At 35.1% G+C, this 27,224-nt stretch overlaps 1 protein-coding gene across 1 annotated transcript in view; it reads left to right on the top strand.

Annotated features, from left to right (window-relative positions):
• The window catches only part of NUDCD1 (NudC domain containing 1), a 75,826-nt gene that overhangs the window by 22,470 nt on the left and 26,132 nt on the right, over positions 1-27,224 (top strand). Inside the window, exons 3-8 of the mRNA XM_058698848.1 lie at positions 5,261-5,446; positions 9,279-9,459; positions 12,923-13,105; positions 16,528-16,729; positions 22,219-22,363; positions 27,097-27,222. Coding sequence (XP_058554831.1) covers positions 5,261-5,446; positions 9,279-9,459; positions 12,923-13,105; positions 16,528-16,729; positions 22,219-22,363; positions 27,097-27,222 — 1,023 coding nt within the window. The remainder of the gene's footprint in view (positions 1-5,260; positions 5,447-9,278; positions 9,460-12,922; positions 13,106-16,527; positions 16,730-22,218; positions 22,364-27,096; positions 27,223-27,224) is intronic.

Below are 27,224 nucleotides of genomic sequence, written 5' to 3'. Positions count from 1 at the left end.
GTTTATAAATAACTCCCACCTCCCCTTTGTTAAATCTGCGCTAAAAGGAAATCTACTTGTCTGACCTTGAGATGTTGTCAGGAGTCAGCAGATGGCAGCAGTTCCCAACACACAGGTTTATAGAGGCGTTCTACTTCCAAGTCAGTGTGATTTGTGTGTTTACAGTCCTCAATTTTATAGAAATGCCAGTTGGGTGGAAGAGTGCTTTTAAGAAGTCAAAAATGCCTTTAAGAAAGCAAAAAAAAAAAAAAAAAAAAAGTTCTTAAAATTTAATTCTTATGTTGTCATTTTGTTAGGTATTAGGACCTCTTTTTAAATAATGTGTTTTGTTTCTTAATATTTAGAGAATTCATTCAGTCGTTATGTTTCCATTTATCTGAAAAACTACTTTGTTTATCTTAAAGAGGTGTGTAATCTCATAGTGCGTCTTTAAATTGCACTTAGATGGGAGGAGAGTTAGTGGATTCCATATGAAACCAGCATTTGTGAGGCTTTCTTTGTCATGGACTTAATGACATGCCTGCCTTAACTGCTTGTTAGTCTAGCTGAGGTGCCTGCCAGTGTCTCCAGATTAGCATCTCTAAACCTGCATTTTACCTTATTTTCTACAATTGCATTTATTAATAGGGAGCCACTTATTTACCCGGTTAAAGACAAAAATAAAAAGGGAAGAGTAAGGTTGAACTATATGTTCTTCATGAATTATTAAAAGTTTTGTGTTATATAGAGACATTATTCATTCAAATTCCACATAATGAAACATCATTTTTTTAAGCTTTAGCATAAAAAAGAGAAAGGGAAAAGGAAAAAGGATGTTTTGTTTTTCTTTCAAATAAGCTTAACAATTAGTGATGAAAGCCTTTCTCCAGAAAAGATCACTTCCTTATAAAAGGGCAAAATTTTAAATGTCCGTGTGTAATAATACTAGTAAATGGCTTCCTTGCTTAATTTTGCTTGATCATTTTGCCTTGAACTTGGGTAGTGCTTTCTGTAAACGTATGTGTATTAGAAAAATGCCTCGTCAATTCACACCTCATCTTCTTAGCTGTTAACTAAGAGGCCCTCAAAGTCCTGTTTAGAGATGTTTTTCTTAAATACATCCATTTCTTAAATACAGTTCATATATGATTTACTGTGTCATTTATATACACTATATTGACCTTATAATTTTTGTATTACGTTTTATTTACCCAGGAATTTAATTAAAAATTTTATATAATGTGTTAGCCTGAAGAAAAACTGAATATGGTAGTTGCATTCATAATGTTTTGTTTGTTTTTTGTTTTGTTTTGCTTTGTTCTTGTGTGTGTGTGTGTGGCGGGGGGGAGTATTCCAGAAATTGCAGTGAGATCTGAGGTATCATTTGTTTAGAAAAACTTGGATAGTGGTTTCTTCTCAAGAAAGTGTGGAATACAGGAGAGACAATTTTTGGACTGGGGTCAACCAGGATTTGAATCTTAGCCCTGCCATTTTCTTACCAGTGGAATTCTAGACAAATTATTTAATATTTTTGAACAGAGCTCTTTTTCTCTTAAAGTATGCATAATGATTTCAATTTCATAAGATTTTGTAATAGTTGAATGAGATGGCAAAAAGTCAAAGCACTTATTTAATAGAACACTTGTACATGTAGTCATTTAGTAAATGTTCCATTCATCAATGAAATTTTAATTCTTCTGCAATTCAGCTGTGAAATGTTACTGCAGAATTATTTTCAATAGGTTTGAATATAGTTAAATAAACTTTTTTTTTTTTTTTTTTTTGGTCTGGAAGAAGAAAATGATTGGGTGGGACTAAAACATTATAGATGCCAGTATCATAAAGCATTATTATGAGGACACTTTGTAAAACTGTCACTGGAAGTTATTCAGAAATAATTTAATACTCTAAGATTTACAGAAGAAAATATTTTTATTGCATACAGTCCATTTAAAATTAGATGTACCCTTTGAGACTTAGATTTCAAAAATTAGGAACATTCAGATTGCTTTCACTTAAACTATCATTTAACTAATGTAAGAGAGATACTGTGTTTTCTTTTGTATTTTAATTCATTTTAGCTTTATATTTATATATTTGAATGTCTTAGTCATTATATTGGATATGAAATCGTTTAACTGATAATTAGACTTCCAGCAATCTCAGTTATGTGTAACCTTACATTTAAAAGAAATTGGTTTAGGGGGGTTCCGTTGGTTAAGCGTCTGACTTCTGCCCTGGTCACGATCTTGCTTTTCATGAGTTCAAGCCCTGCGTTGGGCTCTGTCCTGTCAGCCGGGAGCCTGCTTTGGATCCTCTTTTCTCCTCTCTCTCTGCCCCTTCCCCCCTCATTTTCTCTTTCTTTTTCAAAAATAAATAAGCATTAAAAAAAAATAAAAGTGGTTTAAAACAACCTTCATGATTCTGTATGAAGTGAAGAATAGTGATTTAACAGGCTTAAGCTCTGTGTAAAGATCTTTTTTTCCTAACAGACTAGCGTGTATCTGTATACACCTTATTCTGTGCTGTCATACCACAACATTTAGTTCCTTAAACATATATGGATTCTTACTGTATATATTCTGCATCCTTTTTTTCCAGTTACTATTTTGGAGATCTTTTTAAATCCACTTCAGTGTATTTAACAGTTGTTTGGTATTCCAAAGGATGGAATTTTACAATTAACCATTCCTTCACCAGTGCTCTCCAGACAGAGATGCCAGGTACTCATCTGTAGTTGAACACGTTGTATTTATGACGTTTTACAATAGAAGAGAGTCCACACCATGGAGAACCACATAGTGTTTCAGTAAGAGGATGTTAGAAAGGATTATAGGATTGGGCTTGTATTAGGTGATTTTTTTTCTGCTTAATTATTTTTAACCTTAGTTTTCCTACTCATATTCTTTTTCCAGTTAAACATTTTGAGTGATAATGTATTTCTGGTTGAGTTGTTAAGGCTGTTTATATGCTATCGATACTAGTCCTGTGTTATTTTTGTGGCAAATATTTTTCTCCCTGTCTCCTACATGTCTGTTATTTTTCACAGGAAGACTTTCTCCACCCTGAGATTAAAATATGATTAATCTTCTAACAAAGTTACTTTACTTTTTCTTTAAAACATTTATATTTTTAATCTATCTGGGATGTGGAATTTGTGCATGCTGTCGGGGAGAGTAACTTTTTTCCAGAAAATCTCTAGTATTTGTTGACCACTCCATTGTTTTCTCACTAAATGGAAATACCGCATGATGTTCTAAATGCCTACGTAGGCATCAACCTGCAGTAAAATATCTCTTTATTGACTCCATTTAACTGAGTGACTGGAGTAACTGGTATTCTCTATTTCTTCTATTTAATATACTGATTGAAGCCCAAAGTAAGCTTAATGTTTACTGCTAGTAGGCCACTCAGTACTTCTATGGTGATAACAATTCTGTTTCTGCTAGTGAAGTTTTACATCACTAATACTCAGATTTGGTCATTCTAAAATCCTTCTGCTGGCTGTGCTTGTCATTGTATTTTCATTATTTAATCAGTATTGTGTAAATCAGTAAAATATGAATACAAAAAGAAGGGAAGGTGCCATTTCAAAGAAAACTAAACTGGATGCTTTAGAAAAAGACAGTGAGTCACTACAAAACTTGTGGCTAGTAACAACATTTTGTATGGTTTACTTAAATTTTGTTAATATATACACAGATCTAAGTAATTATAGGAACAGAAAATGAAATACATGAATCAAGAATTATTTTGGGCCTGTAGGAAAATCTGTTAACTGAAAACTAAAGCTATACCACCACCAACAACAACAAATTATTGAGCTGAGTACATTTTGTTGTATAAGGTGAAGTCTGTTTCCTGAAGTGTAGACCTTTTGGTTTTTTTTTTTAAGTTTATTTACTTATTTTTAGAGAGAGGGAGAGAGCGCCAGCAAGGGAGGGGCAGAGAGAGAGGGAGAGAGAGAATCCCAGGGAGGCTCTGCGCTGTCAGTGCAGAGCCCCATGCAAGGCCTGAACTCAAACTGAGATATCACGACCAGAACCAAAGTCAAGAGTTGGATGCTTAGCCAGCTGAGCCACTTAGGTGCCCCAGAAATGTAGACCTTTTTATATATTTTCTTGTAAAACATTTTAATGATGGAGCCATCTTACAGCTTTAAATGGTAAGGATATAGATAACAGTAAAAATATGTTAACAATAACCTAAGTTGTTAATAGTCTAAATGTCTAGGCTGATGTCTAGGGAGGCATTTAGAACATGATGTAGTATTTCCAGTTAGTTAAAAATACTGATTGTTGGGGCGCCTGGGTGGCGCAGTCGGTTAAGCGTCCGACTTCAGCCAGGTCACGATCTCACGGTCCGTGAGTTCGAGCCCCGCGTCAGGCTCTGGGCTGACGGCTAGGAGCCTGGAGCCTGTTTCCGATTCTGTGTCTCCCTCTCTTTCTGCCCCTCCCCCGTTCATGCTCTGTCTCTCTCTGTCCCAAAAATAAAAATAAAAAACGTTGAAAAAAAAAATTAAAAAAAAAAAAAAAAATAAATAAATAAAAAAATACTGATCGTTAACTCTAAACTTAAGAAGAGGGACACCTGGGTGCTCAGTCTGATTCTTGATTTCAGCTCAGGTCATAATCATGGTTCCTGAGTTTGAACCCCACGTGGAGCTCTGCACTGATAGTGTGGAGCCTGCTTGGGATTCTCTGTCTCCCTCTCTTTCCACCCTGCACTTAACTCTCTCTCTCAAAAATAAATAAATAAACTTAATTAAAAAAAAGAGAAGAATGAAGACCGGATTACTACAATGTATAAGTTGTCTGTTGCTGTGTAGTATCTTACTTCAACATGTAGTGACTTGAAATAAAAAACATTTGTCATCTCACTCAGTTCAGAGTGGCATAGCTGGGTGGTTCCTGTGAAGGTTTCTTATGACATTGTAAGCCAAGATGTCAGCCTGGAGAGCCGTGATCTCAAGGCTCAACTAGGGCTGAAGGATATACTCCCAAAACAGCTCACTGTGTGCTGGTTAGTCAGGAGCCTTTATGCCCTCTCCATGTGGGTCCAAGAGAGCAAGATAGAAGATGTGATAGAAACTATGACCAAGTTTGAGAAGTCACATACCGTCACTTCAGTCATATTTTATTAGTTAGAAGAGAGTCGCTAGTACAGCTCATCCTCTAGGCACCTTCTCTTAAGAGACTAACCACTACACTGCAGATATTTATTCTGTGTATATGGATGAAGGGGAGGAAGGATTCATTAATAATGTTGGGCTTCTTTTTAGGATACTGCTTTAGGAAAACCACGAGAGGTGTTTCGACTTCCCACAGATTTGACAACATACGACAGTCGCCTTTGTGCATCTATCCATTTCACATCTTCTACCTGGGTTACCTTGTCAGATGGAACTGGACGATTGTATCTCATTGGTACAGGTGAACGTGGAAATAGTGCTTCTGAGAAATGGGAGGTGCGGTTTTTGTTATATATTTTTAAGACTTATGCAAAGTCTGGAAAGTATATATAATATAGACCTTAGTGATTTTGAAATAACACTTTCTGGGCATAGCTTATATGTGATCTCTTTGTTTTTATAATATATCATGTTTTGGAAATTTTTAATTATATAGTATGTACCTTTTACACAACTGATACGTTAACCATTTCTGGTTTGATCAGGGGTCGCTGCAAGTTGTCAAGAATTGCATTCATATTTTCATCACATGTTGAGTGCTTTATATGTGTGTAAAGTAGTACCCTAAGCATTGGTATTGCCTCCTTCTTGAAGAAGAGATAGCCAAAAATTACATTGGAATATCTTTTCTCCTTTACTCATGTTATATTTGCTGATATCTTTATAAGCCCAGCACACTTCTGCATAACCACTCTGCTTGCTGTCTGGTAAGTTGCCATTGGTCAGTGAGTTGACCAGAGTATTCCCCATTTAGAAAAATACACTGTGATACGCATATAGTAATGTGCCAGTCTCTAAGATACTATTTTTATTTCAGTTTTCCTTTTTTTTTTTCTTTTGTTTGTTTATTTTTGAGAGAGTCTGCACTTGCGTGCCTGCACCAGTGGGGTAGGGGCAGAGAGGGGGGGGGGACGACAGAGGATCTGAAGCAGGTAGGGCTCAGACTCACGAACTATGAGATCATGACCTGAGCTGAAGTCAAGACGCTCAGCCTACTGAGCCACCTAGGTGCCCCTATTTCAGTTTTCTTAAAGCAATGTAATATTTTAAAAAATTATTTTTTTGAGAGGTAGTGAGACAGAGCATGAGTCTGAAGCAGGCTTCAGGCTCTGAGCTGTCAGCACAGAGCCCAGCATAGGGCTTGAACTCACGAACCGTGAAATAATGACCTGAGTTGAAGCTGGACACTTAACTGACCGAGCCACCCAGGTGCCCCAACAATGTAACATTTTTAAATCTAAGGGGCAAATTAGGATTTTAGTAAGTAAGAAATTAATTTCTCCAGAGCCACAGTTTTTGAAGGTGGGAAAGAATGACACAGAGTTATACTAATAAGTATATTGTGATACTTCTTTCTAAATCTCAGCAGGTGGCCTTTAGTTCCAGGTAAACAAACATGAACTTAATAAATATATTTATATCTTATAAAAGATTTTTATCAGATCAGATACCTACAAAGATCAGGCTTTAATTATATGAGAAAAACCAAGAAGGCCTTAGAGCCAAATGGCTTACCTTCCTAAGTTATATTAAATGGTATACTACCAAATTGTAGTAATTCAAAAAACTAAACAAAAAACATGATAAATAACCAGAACAACGATACCCTGTTTAGAGGAGACCTTTGCAGGCCTTTGTAGTGGCAGATTCAGATATTAATTGGACATTGTGACATTTTCTGCTTTGGCCTCCAGTGATAATTTTTTTTTTCTTTTTTTCCCCTTCCTTCCTTCCTTCCTTCCTTCCTTCCTTCCTTCCTTCCTTCCTTCCTTCCTTCCTCCTTTTCTTTCTTTCTTTCTTTCTTTCTTTCTTTCTTTCTTTCTTTCTTTCTTTTTCTTTCTTTTTCTTTCTTTTTCTTTCTTTCTTTTTTGCTTTCTTTCTACCGAGGCAGTGTGGTATATAGCATAGCTACCTGAAACACTTGGAAGGAAAGTGATGGGCAGGAGATATATGAATGAGAACTTATTATTATCAAGCTGTGGATTCAGTTGGTTTTGATCAGGAAGAGACACACTGACCGAACTCACCTTCAGCTTAAAAATAGCACCACATACTCTGCCAGAAGGAAATTCATATGGGTTTATAGTTTATTTGGTTTCTGCTGTGTACATCCCCATGGTGCATATTAGTTTTTAGTAATATTTTTTTTTTTTTTTAATTTTTTTTTTCAACGTTTTTTATTTTTATTTTTGGGACAGAGAGAGACAGAGCATGAACGGGGAAGGGGCAGAGAGAGGGAGACACACAGAATTGGAAACAGGCTCCAGGCTCCGAGCCATCAGCCCAGAGCCCGACGCGGGGCTCGAACTCACAGACCGCGAGATCGTGACCTGGCTGAAGTCGGACGCTTAACCGACTGCGCCACCCAGGCGCCCCTTTAGTAATATTTTTTAAATCATAAATTTAAATCTACTTCATGCCCTCTTTAGTATACACTGGTGTAATGAAATAAGCACACTCTGAGATGTTTGCAGTGAGTAATAGTTTTAACTGGGGTCTGGGAAGAGGGGGAATGGGATAGGGTTTGGACTTGGGCTTTCACTGAGGTGGGAGGGATACTGTGGAGTACTGGTCACTTTAAGAGAAGCAACTTAGGAGAGTTTTGAGACTTTGGGGAAATTAGTGTAACAGAGGAGGCTAAAGGTGCGAGTGGTTAGGGGGCACAGTAGAGCATACGGGGGCCAAGGAAGGGCAGTGATGACTGAAGTGTAGGAAGAGAAACAAAGGGAGATAGGAAGACTGCCTGCTTTACAGATGTGTTACCTCTAGTATGATTGCTGTGTATCAGCAGTACCACGTTTGAGTTGCTAGGCTCGTTAAGGAGACAGGAGCCTTCAGCCTAACCATTTATAAAAGTTTAGACATCGACTCCGTGGTCTCATTCCACCCCTTTCACTCAAATGAGAGATAGAGAAGAGGAGGAAGCAATAAACTAACTATTTGTACCTGACAAAACTCAACCATTTTTCCTTCTTCCTTTTTGTCTCCCAATGTCAACCAACTGAAACCTATCTTTATCATCTCAGTTTTGAGTATGTGAGGTATTTTTGGTTGTTACTGCTGTTTTCTGTTTATGGAAGACTGTAGAATGGATTCCAAAGGTCTACTATTTGAATAATTTGAGAAGAGGTGCTCAAACATTTAGGGAAATTGACATTAAAGCACACTTTTCTTTATAAGGCTTTCAACTAGGAGCAGATAGTAAGAGATTCTAGATAAAAGGATTCCCCCCCCCCCCCGAAAAAGTTTTTTTTTTTTAAACTAATTTTTGTCATTTGGATGTTTTCCTTCAACTCATTTATTTGAAAATCTTGCTTAGCCGACAGTCTTAAAATATCTTTGATTTGTTATTTACTCTTAAATAAAATACAGTAGTCTTTTAGATTATGTGTTTGTGATATAAAAAAGAATTTGTTAAGATTTTATGTCTCTATGATGCCTAAACTTGCTCTTTAAAAAGAAACTTTAATATATTTAAATAGAGTTTGTTGAATTATAAGTTTTTTATTATAACTTTTAAATGTAAATGGGCTCTTTTGTTTTAGAGAAATAAGAGTTTTAGTGATATGTTCTCCAATTCCTTTGCCTCTGACCTTTGCAGACTTCCAGGAACAAACCAAAACAAAAACAATAGGAAAAAAACATACGCACATGCGCACACCTGTGCACCAGTATGCACAATATTCAGAAAGTAAGAGGAACAAAGGAAAAATAAATCATATATGAGATAGGAGAAGAGACGAGGGAGACCTGCTTCTCTTCTGTAGAGCAGTGTAACTTGGTAATTCTTTTCTAGGAGGTCACTTCTAGTTCTCTTTCTCCTTTTGATGCTGTTTGGATGCCTTATTGTTTACCTTGTTTTTAAGCCAAGAGTACTGGCCAGTTTTCTCTGTGAAATAAATAGGTATCTTTCAGAAGTTCTTTTTCAAAGAATATTAGTTGAACTTGCAACCTTTATTTAAAGGCTTTTCGCATTTTTCTACTCCTTGTAATAAATAGCATCCAATTAGTTGTTATATTGTCAGAATTTTGTGCATTCCTGCTGTGCTGTGTTTGTAGTATGTACATTTATGTGTGTATGTGTGTGTGTAATCTTTTTTTATTTTAGATTATGTTTAATGAAGAGCTTGGGAATCCTTTTATCATAATTCACAGTATCTCATTGATGAACGCTGAAGAACATTCAATAACTACCTTACTTCTTCGAATAGAGAAAGAAGAATTGGATATGAAAGGAAGTGGATTCTACGTTTCTTTGGAGTGGGTCACTATCAGTAAGAAAAATAAAGGTAAAATGTCACTACAATGTGAATCCACAGGGGTTGGTGCCATTTAGTAGATTTTGAAATGCAAAGCTGTTCCTGTAAATGCTGTTGTTGCTGTGATTCTAATACCCCACATCTAGTGGGATGAATTCCTATAGATAATTTCTCCTCAGGTATATATTGTTATAGAAACAATAACTTGCGGGGCGCCTGGGTGGCTCAGTCGGTTAAGCGTCCGACTTCAGCTCAGGTCACGATCTCACAGTCCGTGAGTTCGAACCCCGCGTCGGGCTCTGTGCTGACAGCTCGGAGCCTGGAGCCTGCTTCCGATTCTGTGTCTCCCTCTCTCTCTGCCCCTTCCCCCATTCGCGCTCTGTCTCTCTGCCTTTCAGAAATGAATAAATGTTAAAAAAAAAAAAAAGAAAAGAATAACTTCCACAGTCAGTTATGCCTTTTTGTATAAAAGGAGACATTCTTACATAATTTTGAAAGAATTTAAAGTGTATAATTTCAGTATATGCAAGACTGTACACATATATTCTAATGTGTATATGTATCACATACAAGGATTATGTATATAATTAAATGTAAATTATAAATTGTAGAAAAGTCTTGACTCGAGCTGTTTGAAACTATCAGACTTCTAACTTGGACATTAGAAATTATTTTTCACTGTATTAATTAGGATTCCTTTAATGGTGTGGCCTTGTTCTTCACCAGTGCTTAGTTCTTACTATTGTTGAAAACTAAGGGAGCTTGTTTCCATGACTCTCTGCCCTTTTTCTAAGTTTTTATTAACTTACATAACTTACGGGCCTTAAATTACAGTTGACCCTTGAACAATAGGTTTAAATTGTGTAGTTTAAACTGTAGAGTTCAGGTCCATGTATACATGGATATTTTTTGATACAGGACATTACTGTAAATGTATTTTCTCTTCCGTATGAGTTCTTGAATAACCCTTTCTTTATTCTAGCTTACTTTATTTTTAAAAATACAGTATATAATATATATACAAAGTATATGTTAACTGACTGTTTTTGTTATCAGTAGATCTTCCAATCAACAGTAGGCTGTTAGTAGTTAAGTTTTTGGGGAGTCAAAAGTTATATTCAGATTTTTGGCTGCATGGGGGATCTGTGTGGTTTTTTTTTTTTGTTTTTTTTTTTTGTTTTTTTTTTAATGTTTGTTTTTGAGAGAGTGAGAGAAACTTTGAGGGGAAGAGAGAGAGGGAGACAAAGGATCGAAGCAGGTTGGGTGCTGACAGCAGAGAGCCTGATGTGGGCTCAAACTGAACCATGAGATCATGACCTGAACCAAAGGCAGACGCTTAACCAGTTGAGCCACCCAGCATCTCTCATGTCATTTCTTAAGGTTTCATTCTTTTCACCCCCTTAAGTATTATTTATATAATTGTTATTCTTTTCCTTTTTCTTTTTCAATGAATATAACAGCAGTGCTTTTCTAAACTGTGTTGAGTGGAACATTTGATAAACAATGTTTTGTAGTTAAATTGAAAATATGGGCATATAATAGCCCTATTTCACATTAAACATGTTGAAGATTCTAAAAATGTTGAGTAAAAAAAAAAAAAAAAGACAATTAGAGCAAGCATTTCCCAGCTCATTTAACCATGGAGTTCACTTGAAATCCACATGTTATTTTCTGTTGCACACATGTTGGGAAAAGCCACCCTATAAACCATGTAGTATCTAAGTCTGGGTGTTTGGAGTCCGGTAGGACTCTTTCCCTTACACGTACCTGTGCAGGAAGCATAGGAGTTTTTAGTTCATTCATAAATTTACAAGTCTTTTCTTAAATATGTGTGAAATGAAGGTGAATGTAGGTGAAGATTTAGATTTAGAAGATTTAGAATGTAGGTGAAGGACATATATTTAAAACAGATTGTATCATTATGTATAACATGTGACATTGGGTTACAATTTTTGACTACTTATTGTGAAGCTTGTTAAAGTAGTACAGCTCACTCTAATAGAGTAACAGTGTAAGTAAAGGTAAGGGCACACACAAAACCAAACCTGTTTTCAAGAATAAATTCAGTTATTTTACCAGTAATTTTCATGATACAGTTAATTTTATATCTTTTCTTTATATCTCATATCTTAAATTTTATATCTTAAAATCAAGTATTGGGGCACCTGGGTGGCTCAGTTGGTTAACTGTCCTACTCTTGATTTCAGCTCAGGTCACGATATCACAGTTCATGAGTTTGAGCCCTGCATTGGTCTCTGTGCTGTCAGCGGGGAGCCTGCTTGAGATTCTTTCTCCTTCTCTCACTCTGCCCCTCCCCCATGAGTATACATGCGTGCTTTCTCTCTAAGTAAATAAACATTTTTTTAAAAATTAAGTATTGGGGCACCTGGGTGGCTCAGTTGGCTAAGCGTCCGACTTTGGCTCAGGTCATGATCTCGTGGTTTGTGAGTTTGAGCCCCGTGTCGTGCTCTGTGCTGACAGCTCAGAGCCTGGAGCCTGCTTCAGATTCTGTGTCTCCCCCTCTCTCTGCCCCTCCCATGCTCATGCTCTGTCTCTCAATAATAAATAAATATTTAAAAAAATTAAGTATCATTTATGCTTGATTCATTAGGCATATAGGTCTGAATCATTTCTACCATAAACATTTCATTTTAAAGAAACCCCCTTAAGTAGCTAGAATGAGCAGAAAAATAGTCCACACCATACCTTTACTTTATCTTTCGTTTGTGGCTCTTTTGAGCAGATGCCTATCATGTACCTGCTGGGGAAGTAGAAAGGCTGTAGTAAAGGAAAAGGTAGATCATTCAGAAGCTGATATTTAGGTAAGTCAGTCACTTTAAAGTCTACAGCACTGGTATCCAATGGAAATTTCTGCAAAATGGACATGTTTTATGTGTGTGCCATTTAATACAGTAGCAGCTACCCATGTGTGGCTGTAGAACATTTGAAATGTGACTAATGTGACTGAGGAATTGAATTTTAAATTTTACTTAATTTTTGTTAAATAGCCACTGTGGCCAGTAGCTACCACATTGGAAAGCACAATCTAGAGCAAATTTCATCAGAGCTGGTATTTTAAAGTAGGGGTGAATTTATAGAAAATTAGGTTATAAACTTTTTTAGCCCTATGAAAAGACTCTTGATAGCATGCCTTTTAATAGTACACTTAAAATACTTAATTTTAGGGGCGCCTGGGTCGCTCGGTTAAACGTCCAGCTTCGGCTCAGGTCATGATCTTCCTGTCCCTGAATTCAAGCCCCACCTGCACTGGGCTCTGTGCTGACATCTTAGAGCCTGGAGCCTGCTTGGGATTCTGTCTCCTTTGCCCTCTGCCCCTCCCGTGCTCGTGCTCTCTTTCTCTCTCAAAAATAAATAAATGTTAAAAAAAATACTTAATTTTAATTAAAATTAATATACAAATATTTTCAGGATATTTTATAATATAGTGTTTTATTTATAATTTTTTGTTCTAAAATACTTTCTTTTTTTACAGACAATAAAAAATATGAAATCATTAAGCGTGATACTCTCCGTGGAAAGTCAGTGCCGCATTATGCCGCTATTGAGCCTGATGGGAAAGGTCTGATGATTGTCTCCTACAAGTCCTTCACATTTGTACATGTTGGTCAAGATCTTGAAGAAAATAAGAATGAGAACTTGTCTGAGAAAATCAAAGGTAATTTTAGTGTTCATCTTCATAGAGCTCATGTGTGTTTATGTACATTTATGTCTGGTTTGTCTTACTGGTTAGGTTATGGGTTCTACCAGGACTAGATAGGGGCTTAATTTTCCTTTGTATTTCCCAGAATTGTCTTTTGTAAAATATGCTACCTAAATAGTGTGAATTGTTTTAATCAGTAATTTCATAATTACCAAAAATGTTTTTAAAAAATTATGCCTTTATGAGATGTTTAGTAAATACTTATTAAATGAATAAATAATGTCTGTTTGTTATTGGTGTTTGTGAAGCTAGCATATTAGTATTGAATATATTAATCTTTTAAAATAAGCTAAACTGTGTTGATTATAGGTATATACTAGTGTACGTGTTCTGAATTTTTAGTACTAAGCTTTAAAAAAAAGTTCTTGAGGGCCTAATTGTTAAGTTTTTCCAATGTTAAATGAATAAACGGATGAAGTTAATGTTTTAGAATGAAGACAGTAACAAAGTCTTTAAAATTTATATTTACATAGGAAGAATGCTCTTACATTCAAGAGAATATCCCGCTGTAATCATTTCTATTCATAATTCTGATGTTTACAACCAGAGAATAGTATATTTTACTTGAGATTTTCGCAATATTTTCAATTATACATATTAATCTTTGAATGTCCCTTTTTTGTTAATTATATAAAATAAAAATTAGTTTCACTATATTTAGAACTTTCTAAAGAAAAAAATTCTTTGAAAAGTATTTGAAAACAGGGATGCCTGGGTGGCTCAGTTGGTTGGGCATCTGACTTTGGCTCAGGTCATGATCTCAGGGTGCGTGAGTTCGAGCCCCATGTCAGGCTCTGTGCTGACAGCTCAGAGCCTGGAGCCTGCTTCAGATACTGTGTCTCCCTCTCTTTCTGCCCTCCCCCACTCATGCCTGTCTCTCTCTCAAAAATAAGTAAACAAACAGATAAAAAAAGAAGAAAAGTATTTGAAAACATTAATGTAATAAATATTTTAAAAATATTTTCCACAGGTTCATAAATGATATGCACCTTTGAATAAGAGAGTTGTGCTTTGATGGCCTTTTATTTAGCCTTTTAACAACTTGGTTTCCCATGTGATGTATTTTAATGTTAGATTATCTCTAAGATCCCTCTCTGAATAACTTCTACTCTGTCTTAATTATACTGTTAAACTTTTCTAGAGCTTAGCCAAAACAGCTATTCATATCTCTAGACCACATGCCCCTTAGAACTCTTGGTGAGCAATTGCAAAGGAAATGAAAGAATGCCCTAATCTCTGGAAACATTCTGCCTAGTACCTGAAACCATGTGGTTCCAAGACAGATTGTAGCGTAGGAGGGATACAACATCTGTTTAAATCATAACTATCAGTTCAGGTGTTGTTTTTCTTGTTGACATCTCACATTGTATTTTGATTTCCTTCTGAGTCCATTAACGTCTTTCCTTCCCTTTTAGTGTGAACCTCAAATCCCCTGTATTTTTCTGTGTACCTTGTAATAAACACACTTTACCTATAAAGGAGAAATGTAATTTTTAAAAAATTATGGATAGTTTGTCAATTATAGCATGCTTTCTTTTAAGTAATCATCTGAGAATATATATGGGTTTCATTTTCTATAAACCTCAAGAAGACTGATATTGTCTGTTGCCAATTTGGTGTTGTCATAATGATATAATTTAGAGCATTTTCTTAGACTTAAAACAATTTCCAAAACATAGGCACTTAGCAACCAACAATTGAAAAAATTATTTAGTTGTTCGTATAACTTTTAGTGGAGAGAAGCTTAAAAAATTCTGGCTTTCCATTTAGTCTACTTCCATGGACTTTAAGTTTTACTAGAAGCTCATGCGATTTTGCAGACTCCTCCCCTTTCCATATCTGGCAGAAGTTGCCCATTGAATCATTGTTACATATAAACTGCCTTGTTAACTTTTGTGGTGGACAGAAAATTGAGTAAAACAGGTAACTTGCCTTAAGGAGCTTATAGTTATCAATCTTTTAAGCTGTAGTTCAAACTTTCTCAGTGAATTTATACTAAAAGTACTTTTAAAGAGATAACAGAGAAGATCTAAGAGCCTGCTTAAAGGAATATGATGCAAGTTAGAAATTAATCCAAAGTAACAATTTTATCCTGAAAATTTTTGCATTTTTTATGCTTATTCCTGTAGTATCATGCTTGTTAAATTTTATTTAATATCAAATAGAAGTGACCCTTTAAGAAGATACATCATACTTACTATTATATCTTTGAGCATAGCTAGTACTTACAAAGTTTTTACACAAAACAGCACAAAAATAAAAAGAATGATACCCCCCTCAGAAAAGAATAATAACCCGCATTTACTGAGAGTTTATAATATATGTAATAACAGGATTGATATTGAATATTTTATATGCATTAACTCATTTATTAAATATTTTATATGCATTAACTCATCTAAATTTTAACAGTTCTGTGAGATAATGTCATATTTTGTTATTTTATTTTACAGATTAGGAAAAAGAAGGTAGTAGATAAAGTTGCATACCAAGATTAATAAGTGGTTGAGCCAAGATTCAAGACCTAGGACTAGTCAACTCTGGAGTAGTAGTTACTAACCACTATGTTATATTCCTTTCTGATGAGTGTGTGGACAGATTAATGTTTATGGATATCATTAAGCAAATAATTATTTATTTCTTAGCAAATATTTATTCTTTTTGCATTTAAGCCCTATTTTCTTATTTCATCCTATGGGTATTTCAACCTGTAGCATGATGAGTTTAAAGCTTTTTCTAAGAGAAGCCAAGGAGATCAAGAAGGAGGTGAAGGGAGGATACTTTTATTGGGAACTTGGACAAAATACACTGGCAGCCGTTGAATTCCCTGTGAAATTGCTTTCATGCACAAAGTTGCAGAGTAGAATTTATAAATATATCTTTTATTTTTATGTGGGTATGTATCTCACCAAATAATAGTTGTCTTCTGTATCACAGAGTTACATTGTTAGGGCAAATCAAAGCAATGGTGAAAGTTTCAGACAGTGGTTTATGACATATTTGTTACTCCTTTGAAGTAGGAATCTGCTGTGTGTGTAAAGGGAAGAGAAAGGAGGAAGAAAAGGGGAAACTGGGAGGCAGGGAGAGAATGAATGGTGATAAAGGATTGCTGTCATTAGTATTTTATGAGTGCTTATGTCTTGCAGCATTAGGTAAGCCTGGAAGAGGAAATGTCAAGTGCAGTTGTTATAACTCTGAAAATTCCCCCAAAAGATCTGTGTGTGTTTGTTTATAGTTACTTTGTTTTGTAAGAAGATCAGTAGAAATTATGCTAAGATTCCTTTAGATAGGTGTACTTTTGTGTGCTCCAGTGTCTCATTTTGTGTGTTCTGGTCTCCACTTTTTTATTACATAATGTATTTTTCTTTTCCCAATAGAACCTCTGTATTACTGGCAACAGGCTGAAGATGATTTGACAGTAACAATACAACTTCCAGAAGGCAGTTCTAAGGAGGACATTCAAGTACAGTTTTTGCCTGATCACATCAACATTGTGCTGAAGGGTCAGAGGTTTTTGGAAGGAAATCTCTATTCATCTATTGATCAAGACAGCAGTACATGGATGATTAAAGATAATAGGTATACAGATAGAGTTGTATTTATATTAAAAATTTTTTTTTCTTTTTTTTCTTATCCCTTCTATAGTGGTTACACCAAAGTTGACTACTACTACCATAGGTCTGTCTGTATTGTTGATTCTTTTTTAAGACAGATTAAAAATGGAATTACTGTATCAAAATACATGATTATCATTAAGATTAAAAATGCTAGTAAAGTTATAGTTTGTATTCTATGGTAGAGTTTTTATTATTAGCTCTGGAAAAATAATGATAGTAGTAACAGTAATAATGGATAAAAATGGTTATTTGTTTTCATTAATACTCTAAAATTTTTTTAAGAGAAAAATCTCTTTTTATTGACTTCAATTTGCCAACTAGATAATACATTCCCATTCTTTAAATTTTAATATACATAAAAGGGTACACAGTGTGAAGGCTCCCTCCAGCCCAGACCCTCCAGCCATCCTTCCCCTCATGCCCATAACCACTGTTCATAGTTTTCCTTCTACAGGTATTTTATGCATATTCAAGCAGATATATGTCTGTTTTTTGAACAAAAAAGGTTTTAAAACATAACTATACATAGTTTTACAGCTTGCTTTTGTTGACTTTCAATAGCAAATCTTGAAGAACTTTCTATAATGTATATATAATGATTTATTTTATTCTCCTTTATGGCTATTTATGATATTTTACTTTGTCACCCACAATCGTCCTTTATTCGATATTTTGACTGCAGTGTTTTACTACAGTGAATAACTTTCATATGTATATAAAAGAATTTCATGTGTGCAGGAATATATATGGAGGACTCCTACAAGTGGAGTCAATATTTCTTTGAAAATTATAGAGAATATTTTTTTAATATAAGTTAGCCGTGTACATTTTTTGTAATTGTGTGTTCAGGACACAAGAGAAATAGATGATATGGTCAACTTATCCAAACAGAACTTTTCAGTACAGCAAAGCTGAGAATTTCTTCTCTTCTAAAAAAACCATTAAGAAAACAGAACCAGGCCATGGACTGGGAAAAAAATATTTTCATTATGCATATAAAACAAAGGAATTGCATTCTCCATATATAAGAAACCTTGTTAGAAATTTATAATTAAAAGATAACTCAATTTTAAATATGGTCAAATGATTTGAATTGGCATATCATGATAGATGATATTTGAATAGCTAGTTAAGCATATGAAAAAATAGAGGGAAAGGCACATTAAAGCTAGATGAGACACCAGTGCATGGCTAAAACTAGACAGCTTATGGTATCAAATGTTGACAAGAATGTGGATCACCAGCCTCTTGTACATTGCTGGTGGGAGGGAAAAATGATAGTCACTTTGGCAAACTGTTTAGCAGTTTCTTAGGCTAAGCATATATATACCCACTTAGTAACCCAGAAATTCTACTAGATATTAGTACTCAGTAGTACACAATAGAATGCTACTCTGTGATACAAGAGAATGGTGTGATAAACACAGCAGTATGAATGAATCTCAGAAACATGCAGAGTGAAAGAAGCCAGAGACAAAAAATGTGCATACAGTGTGAGTCCAAACATATGGAGTTGGCAAACTGGCAAAACCATCTCTGGTGATACAAATCAAGACAGTGGTTACCTCTAGGGTGTAGGGGGACTGACTAGAAAAGGGACACAAGGGAACTTTCTGGATGATTGAATAGCTTCCTTGGGTTATAAGGGTATATGCATTTGTGAAATTCCATGAATTCTATACTTCAAATCTGAATTTAGTCTGTAAAAACCTCAGTGAAAGGAATATGCAGAAAAATAGGTAAAGATTAAGTTTCTTATAAAACTATAATCCTTTGCTCCTACTTTTTTGCCCCTTTGTAAATCTTTCATTATAGATTGTTAGTAATTATTACATTCTGTGATGGGTTAATAGATGGTTTTGGGCACTTAATTTAAGAAATGGTCAGATTTGGGGGCGCCTGGTGGCTCAGTCGGTTAAGTGTCCGACTTTGGCTCAGGTCATGATCTCATGGTTCCTGAGTTCAAGCCCCGCGTCAGGCTCTGTGCTGATGGCTCAGAGCCTGGAGCCTGTTTCAGATTCTGTGTCTCCCTCTCTCTCTGAACCTCCCCCATTCATGCTCCGTCTCTCTCTGTCTCAAAAATAAATAAACGTTTAAAAAAAAATTAAAAAAAAAGAAATGGTCAGATTTGGTCAGAAGTGGGTTAAAATTAGTTATTTTTACTTTAATATAATTTTCAATTTGTAATATAGGACCCATATGAGTCTTTGATTTGAGTCTAAATATTGGAAGTCTGAGAAATAGGTATCTAGTTCAAAAAATTTGAAGCTATATGCTTTTATATCCTGAATTCATTTTATTGATGGGGAAATTTGGCGACTTTTCTTTTTTAATGTGGTAAGATAAATAGATTCATGAGTAAATGATATTGTTTATAATTTTTTGAGAATTATTGAACTAAGAATCCAATATTCAGTGAATTCAACAAAAAAAGAATAATGATTTCCATGAATCTGATGCTTTGTCTTTCTCTCTTTTTGGATGGATTTTTTTTTAACTGTTCTAACAATTCTTGCTAACCAGTTTTAATCATGGTATATTTAAATAATCACTGCAGTCCTTCCACATTTTTCATAATCACTCCTGCAAATGTTTACAAAAATATTTTTATTGTAATTCTCAGGAAAGTATTACTGTTTCAGAGGGAGAGTGAAAGATCTGAGCTAGATTAAAGTCTAATCTCATGGACATGATAGTTTTCGACAATCTCACCTTTCAAGGTGATAAAAGTGGTTTCTAGAGTCCTGACCAATACTCAGTTATACCAATTGAATAAATACCTGATTTTGTTAACAGTTTATCCATTTACCTGGATAATGAAGATGTGGAAAAGGACACCCAGATGAGAAGTACCCTGGAATCTAATGTGTCCACTAATTACCATCTGACTATAGCTAGGTTACCACAGTAAAACACATGGTTTTTAGTTCATTCTTCATGAACTTTGGCATACTAACACACTGAGTTCGTAACAGAATCTGATAAAATTACTCTTTATTTAAAAACATTTTTTTTTTTTTATTTTGAGAGAAGGGGAGAATCCCGCACAGGCTCCATGCTCAGTGCAGAGCCTGATATGGGGCTTAATCCCATGACCTGAGCTGAATTTGAGTCAGACGCTCAACTGAACTACCCAGACATACCTATTTTTATTTTTTATTCAAGTATAATTAACATATGCTGTTATATCGGTTCCAGGTGTTCAGTATAATAATTCAACAACTTTATACTTTACTCAGTGCTCATCATCGTGATAAGTGTACCCTTAATTCCCTTTGCACTTTTTAATATACTTTAAAAGCTTAGTTATGTGAACGGTTCTTTAAGAAACATTTTATATTCTACTTAAACATATTTTATGTGCATGAGAGAGATTGAGGGTAGCATTTCTAAATTGGCAAAGCAGCTATAACATACTGTTAAAGTAGGTCATCAAACAGTAACTTAGCAAAGGTTTAGAATAGCTGGACCTCACACAAATAGTTTCAGCATTTAATACATGAGCATAAACCTGTGTTGTTTTCCCATTAAATTTGAGGTACTTGATTACTATTTTACATTACAAAGGATAATTACAGTGATGTGTAGGTGGGGTCATTGGTTTAAAAACATGATTTTCTGTGCTTGATTAAATTATTCATATTTCTCATTTTCAAATGGTTAATGTTCCTTCTCACTTTGGAAGGATTTGTTAACTAGTCTGTAGGTTATTGTATGGGGTTATATGTTCTTTTTGGCTGGATGGTAGGACATGATCCTAATTTTAAAATGTAGAAATGCAGTTGTGCTTAAAGGATTGCATTGATTAGGCGTGCAAACTTAACGATGGTTCAGAAATTCTCTATAACTGACATTGTGTGAACTGTTTTTAACTTCTTTAGGTAGCAGCTGACTAAAACAGTATTTATACATTCTGGTCATGGTAAAATTTCCTTAATATTTACATGTATTTATTCAGAGAGGCAGAATAGTGCAGTAGTGAAGAGCATTGACTTGGAGCCACACTGCTTTACTAACTCATGACCTTGGCAAGTTACTTAACCTCTAAGTGCTTTTCTTTTCTTACTTTGTAAAATGAAGATGAAAATAGTACTTACTTTATTTGGTTGTGGTGAGCAATCAGTGAGTTAAAACATGTAAAGTGCTTAAGACAGCACCTGGCATATCGGAAGCATTAGATAAGTATGAGTTGCTGTCGCGATTATTATCTTCATCATCATCATCCTTTTCAAGATTAGCTCTCTTTTAGAGAATAGATTATGATGGTAATTTTTAATGCTAATGATAGGAACTCATTACATAGAAAAGATGTTTTGCGTCGTCTCAAAATAAGTTTCAGAAAAAGTTAAAAGTGCTGTAATTAATTCATGAGGTGAAGATAATAACAGCCTTGAAAAATAATTGATAAGTTTGCATGTTCTATTTGATAATTATGATTATAGTTATTATTGTGTCCTTGCAATTATTTCCTTGCAGTTGTGTTCCAGGGCATGGGTTAGTATGGCACACGTGTACCAAAGGTGGCACATGGGAAGGGTTGCTTTCCTATGGGACAGCTACCACCACCCCACTTTTCTCTGTGTTCTAGCAACGGCTGCGCCTAAAGCAGCTTATTACTTGAATTTCTCTTCCTATTCAAGAGGCACGTGGGGCAACTCCCTGTGCTCCTATGTCCATGGTCTGCCCCGGCTCAGCTCTCATTCTCTTCCCTGCTACATGAAACCTTAATCTCAGTATTCCGTGATAGGCCCCTTTTAGTGTATTTGGAATTTGTTCAGTGGCTTAAATGTACAGAATTAGATTTTCATTTGATACAGACCATATTAACAACTTTTTTCTTATGTTACCAAATTTAATTATTTTATAATTTCTACTTTCTTTTCAATTCATTAAAATCTGTATTTTAAGAATTGATATTTGTGCTGATCTAACCTGCCTGATGTTTACATTAATATATATTATGGCTACTAGTTTAGGAAAATGAAGCTAATTATTGGCTTCATGCATAAAGAAGTACCTTTAGTTATAGTCAATTAATTTCACGTGCCCTCCCCAACCACCATCCTCGTTACCACCATTCCCTAGTAAAATATCTCAGAATCTTGGTGCCTGCATTTCTGTCTCTTAAGTTCAGTAATACACTGCATACCTGGACTACAACAGTATTTTCTAGGTGGTCTTACTCTTGCCAATCACTCTTCTCATCAAGTCATGTGGCATACCATTTCCAGTGGTACTTTCTTGATTGTTTAGTAAGTATAAATGATTACCCTTGGATTATAGATTTTCTATCAAATACAATACCAAAATGAACACAAGTTTTGGTATCTTCTGGACACCAGGGTGGGTAGATTCAATGGAAGATTCTTCTGGTTGGTGTTGGTTATATAATTTGTATAGTTGGTTAATGTAACATTAAGCATGTTACAAGTAACTTCTTTTAATTTCTAGCTTGGAGATTTTCTTGATTAAAAAGAATGAAGGACTAACATGGCCAGAGCTAGTGGTTGGTGATAAACAAGGAGAGTTTATAAGAGACTCAGCCCAGTGTGCTGCAATAGCTGAACGTTTGATGCATTTGACCTCTGAAGAACTGGTAAGCAATTGTAATAGTAGGGTGACTTTCCAAAGGCCCGGAAGTATGTTATGTGAGGGTTGTGCCATGTTTTTCAAACATTATTTTACATTTACTAATGTTAGAGACACAGATGAGGCACAGACTGGTGTTTGAATGTAGGTTAAAATTCTAATATTCATTCCTTACACTATGTGAATACATATCTGTGTGTGTGGGATTGCTGTATAAGGTGGATGTGCATGTGTATATTTATATATATGTATACACACACATAGATACATATATATTCTCCTTTAGAAGAATCAGACCGATATTGGCAGGGACAAAATTAGGATTTTACTGTATACCTATGCCAATAATCTTCTTGTCATCGTAAAATTTTCTAGGTTATCTTAGGATATCACAGGGGTATATATATACTACAATTAATTATGATTGACAAAATAATTCATTGTAATGATTACAGTGATAATACACTACTCATTCAACTGTGACATTTTGTTGAAAATGTTCCAATCTGATAACTTTTAAGATAATGTTAAAATTTTGAATAAAGCAGGGGTGCCTGGGTGGCTCAGTTGGTTAAGTGTCCAACTTCAGCTCAGGTCATGATTTCATGGTTCGTGGGTTCAAGGCCCGTGTGGGCTTTGTGCTGACAGCTCAGAGCCTGGAGCCTGCTTCAGATTCTGTGTCTTCCTCTCTCCTCCTCTCCCCTGCTCGTGCTCTTTCTCTGTCTCAAAAATAAACATTAAAAAAATTTTTTTAATTGAATAAAACATTATACCAGAATTTCAGTTATATGTTTATTCACCAAAAATTATATCAGCACATGTACAATGTCTGACTTATTGCCATTTGGAGTTAGAGTGATGAGGAAAAAACTGTTAGGAGGTAGTTAATACTATAGGGTTAATTATATCCTAAAGTAGAAAGGAAATTAGAATATTGAAAGTAAATGTCTCTGTCAAAAGAAAACATGGCCAAAATGGAGAAACCAAGTTTCATGTCTGCCAGCAATAGTTAAAAATTTCAGGGGGCACCTGGGTGGCTCAGTCAGTTGAGTGCTCTACTTCGGCTCAGGTCATGATCTTACGGTTCTTGAGTTCAAGCCCCACATCAGGCTCACTGCTGTCACCACAGAGCCTGCTTCAGATCCTTAGCCCCCCCGCCCCCCCCCCCCCAGCCATTTGCACTCTCTCAAAAGTAAAAAATGTTGAAAAAAAAATTTCAGGATCACTGGAAAGCATTTGTAAGACTGTGAAACTTTGATCTAGCCCTGGTGTTAAAACAAGCCCATGCAGACTGCATTGCCCTATGTTCATTCATTCAGCAAGTATTTTTTGTGATAGGGCTCTGGATATAATCATATAGTTACAGTAGTGGGGTTTGTTATGATATTGTAGATTATTGCTGCTAACTGCCTTTTAAACTTGATTATTTCAAGTGAATATTGGTATATATGAGTAAGTTATTTATGTCTGAACACCAGTGTATTTGGGAAAAACATAGAATCTTGTTATCTGCAGCTGAAGGCTGTCTTGCGTGTTTCAAATCTTTATACTTTTTGTTATCTTTCTGCATTGGTTAGAACCTTTAATCCATTGTAAAAAAGAAATGGTGAATAGTGAAAGCAGACATTCTTGCCTTATTTGTAAGCTTGGAAAAATGAATATTTCACTGTTAAGTATGGATTATTTTTGTCGTGTTGAGGACATTTTCTTCTATTATACTGAGTTTTTAATCATGAAAGGCCATATAGAATTTTGTCAAATACACTTCATTTGTGGTGTAAACCTTACTTGGTCATGATGTATAATCCCTTTTAGGTATTACCAGTTTGGGTTTGCTAATATGTTATTGAGTTTTGCATCTATATTTGTGAGGAATATTGGTCTGTAGTCTTTGTTTTTTCTTTTTACTGTCGTTATTCAGTTTTGGTATCTGGGTAATGCTGATGTCAAATGAAAAGGGAAGTGTTTCCTGCTTGTTCTATTTCTGGAAGAGATTGTGTAGAGTTGGCATTATTTCTTTAAATATAGAATTTTCCAGTGAAACTGTCTGGACTGGAGTTTTCTTTTTTGGAAGTTTTTAACCATGAATTTAATTTCTTTATTAAATACAGGATTATACTGGGCATCTATTTCCTTTGGCTTTTTTTCAGTTTCCAGTTTCATTTGTTATTACATTGATCATTTTCTCCTTTTTGCTTACTTTGGATTTATTTTGCTCTATTTTTAAAAGTGAAAGTTTAGTTGATTGATTTTTTTTAACCTACTTTTCTGTTGAAAGCATTTAATGCTATATACTTTATTCCAAACACTACTTGACCTACCTCCTCCAAAATTTCAGCCTGTCTTCTTAATCCCATTAAGGATGATTTGATTTGGTGCTGTATTTCAGTATTTTATGTGGCTGATATTTATTCCTTGTTTGTTCTTTCTTCCAGGGCAGAACTTTTCATGAATCTCAACTGAAAGTCTAGGATGTTTACCAGGGCTTCTCCGGTGTGGGCTCTGATCTCTAATATTTGTCTCCCAAGTACTTTATTAATATCAGCACTCAGCTTTTGAGCCCCTTGCCTGCTTCTTTCCACTTGTCTTTTCCAGCACAGCTTGAAAATCAGTAAATGCCTAAAGACAAGTAGCAGAATGTTGGGTTCTCTTCTCTGCTGTTCCCCTCTCTCTGTAAACTTGTCCTGTTAAATTCTGGCTGCCTTGATAGTACTGAACTTTTTTTTTTTTTGAACATTTTATTTATTTTTGAGAGACAGCAGGGGAGGGGGAGAGAGAGACAGAGACAGAATCTGAAGCAGGCTCCAGGCTCTGAGCTGTCAGCACAGAGCCTAATACAGGGCTTGAACCCAGAAACCGTGAGATCATGATCTGAGCTGAAGTTGGATACTTAACTGAACCATCCAGGCGCCCTGATAGTCCTGAACTTTTCATTTTTGTCCTCTTATCTTTAACATATAGTTAATGGAAAAGGGAAAGGAGGGAGAAGTGCAGAGGGTGCTTTCTCTATGCTACTGGACATATATATATTTTTGAATCGCTGAAAAAATGGCCCCAGCTAATTGCTGATATTGCCTTCCCAGCCAATCATAGCAACCAGACTTGTTTCCATTGATATTTAGGCTGACTAAACTAGGTGGCTCCAAATCCCAGGTGGCCATGACAAGGTTCATCTTCTATCACTTCTATAACTCCAGAGATTTAGTTTCAGAGATTTTCTCAGGTCATTTCATCAAGTTTTCAATAACATGACTGCATTTTGGCAAACGAGGGGTGTGGACATTTGGTCAGTTGTAGAATTATGGTTCTGTTACATACATGTGTATACATAATTCATAATGCATGTATATGTGCAATTTATCACTTCAGCATTGTGATCCTTGGACTCTGTGAGGGATATAAGGCCAGAGAGTGCTTCTTGCATTTAAGCAATGGAACATATTAAAAGTACCTTACATTTATCTCTACTTTTGGCTTATTATTAGCTACACCTTTGTTTTTGTATTAGTGTGTATGTGTGTATTTAGTGGTTGTTCTAGAGTTTACACTGTACGTCTTTAACTCATCACCATCTTTCTTCAAAAATTATTACATCATTTCACTGTAACTAAAGAGCTTCACAATAGATTTCCATTTCTTTATCCTTTCTATTACTCTCATCAGACATTTTATTTTTACATGTTATAAACTCAATAACGTTATTATTTCAACTTTAATCAGTCAGTTCTTTTTTAAAGAGATTAAAATATGGGGGGGGGTCTTACATTGGCCCACATATTACACATTTCCTCTGTTCTACATTTCTTTGTGTTGATTCATATTTCCATCTGTTGTCATTTTTTTCCTGGCTGAACAGTGTCCTTTAGCATTTCTTGTAGTGTAGGTTTACTGAGTAAATTTTCTCAGCTTTTGTTTGCTGTAAAAATACTTAGGTTGTCTTCCTTTTTTAATATTTTTGGTAAGTATATAAGTCAATGTCGATAGGATTTTTCCCCCTTTCAGAACTTCTGTTATACTCCATTGTTTTCTGGCTTGCATAGTTTCTGATGAGAAGTTGGCTGTCATTTGTATCTTTGTTCCTCTGTTCATAATGTGTTTTTTCCTCTTCTCACTACTTTTAAGATATTCTCTTTATTAGTAGTTTGCAGCAAATGTGATTTGCAGTGGGTTTTTTTAGATGTTTCTTTGACCTTCTTCAATTTATAGAGTTATAGTTTTCATCATTTAATGACCATTTCTTCAATTTTCATTTTCCATTCTTCATGCCCTCTTCTAGTTACCCATGTGTTAGACCATTTGATATTTGTTCCACAGGTCACTGCAGTTGTGTTTTTATTTTTTGTCCTGTGTTTCATTTTAGATAGATAGACTCTCTTGCTGTGTTTCAAGCTCACAGGTCTTCTGCCGTGTCTAATTAGCTGTCAATCCCATCTTTTTTTGCTTTCCACTTCAGATATTATATTCTCATATTTACAGTTCAGTTTGGTTCTTTTTTTATATCTTCCATACCTCTCTCAACATATATGTATTTTTCTGTACATCCTTGATTTTGTAATAACTGTTTTAATGTCTTTGTGGTGATTTCATCATTCTGTCATTTCTGGGTTTTGTTGATTAGGATTTATCAGTCATGGGTCTGAAATTTAGTTTTTAATTACTGTTGTAATCTTGATATTTTAAGTATGAAGAAACCCATTCTCTTACTGTTGATGGTTTGTTTATTTTGTTTTCTGGTCTAAGAATCCAAATCCAGATAAAGAAAAACCTCCTTGTAATGCTCAAGAGTTAGAAGAATGTGATATTTTCTTTGAAGAGAGCTCCAGTTTATGCAGATTCGATGGCATTACATTAAAAACTACTCATGTGGT

Source organism: Neofelis nebulosa, chromosome 14 (genome assembly GCF_028018385.1).
Source record: "Neofelis nebulosa isolate mNeoNeb1 chromosome 14, mNeoNeb1.pri, whole genome shotgun sequence".
In the NCBI taxonomy this organism is placed as follows: domain Eukaryota; kingdom Metazoa; phylum Chordata; class Mammalia; order Carnivora; family Felidae; genus Neofelis; species Neofelis nebulosa.
The sequence above is the reverse complement of the archived record's forward strand: the minus strand, read 5'-3'. Positions and strand labels throughout refer to the sequence as shown.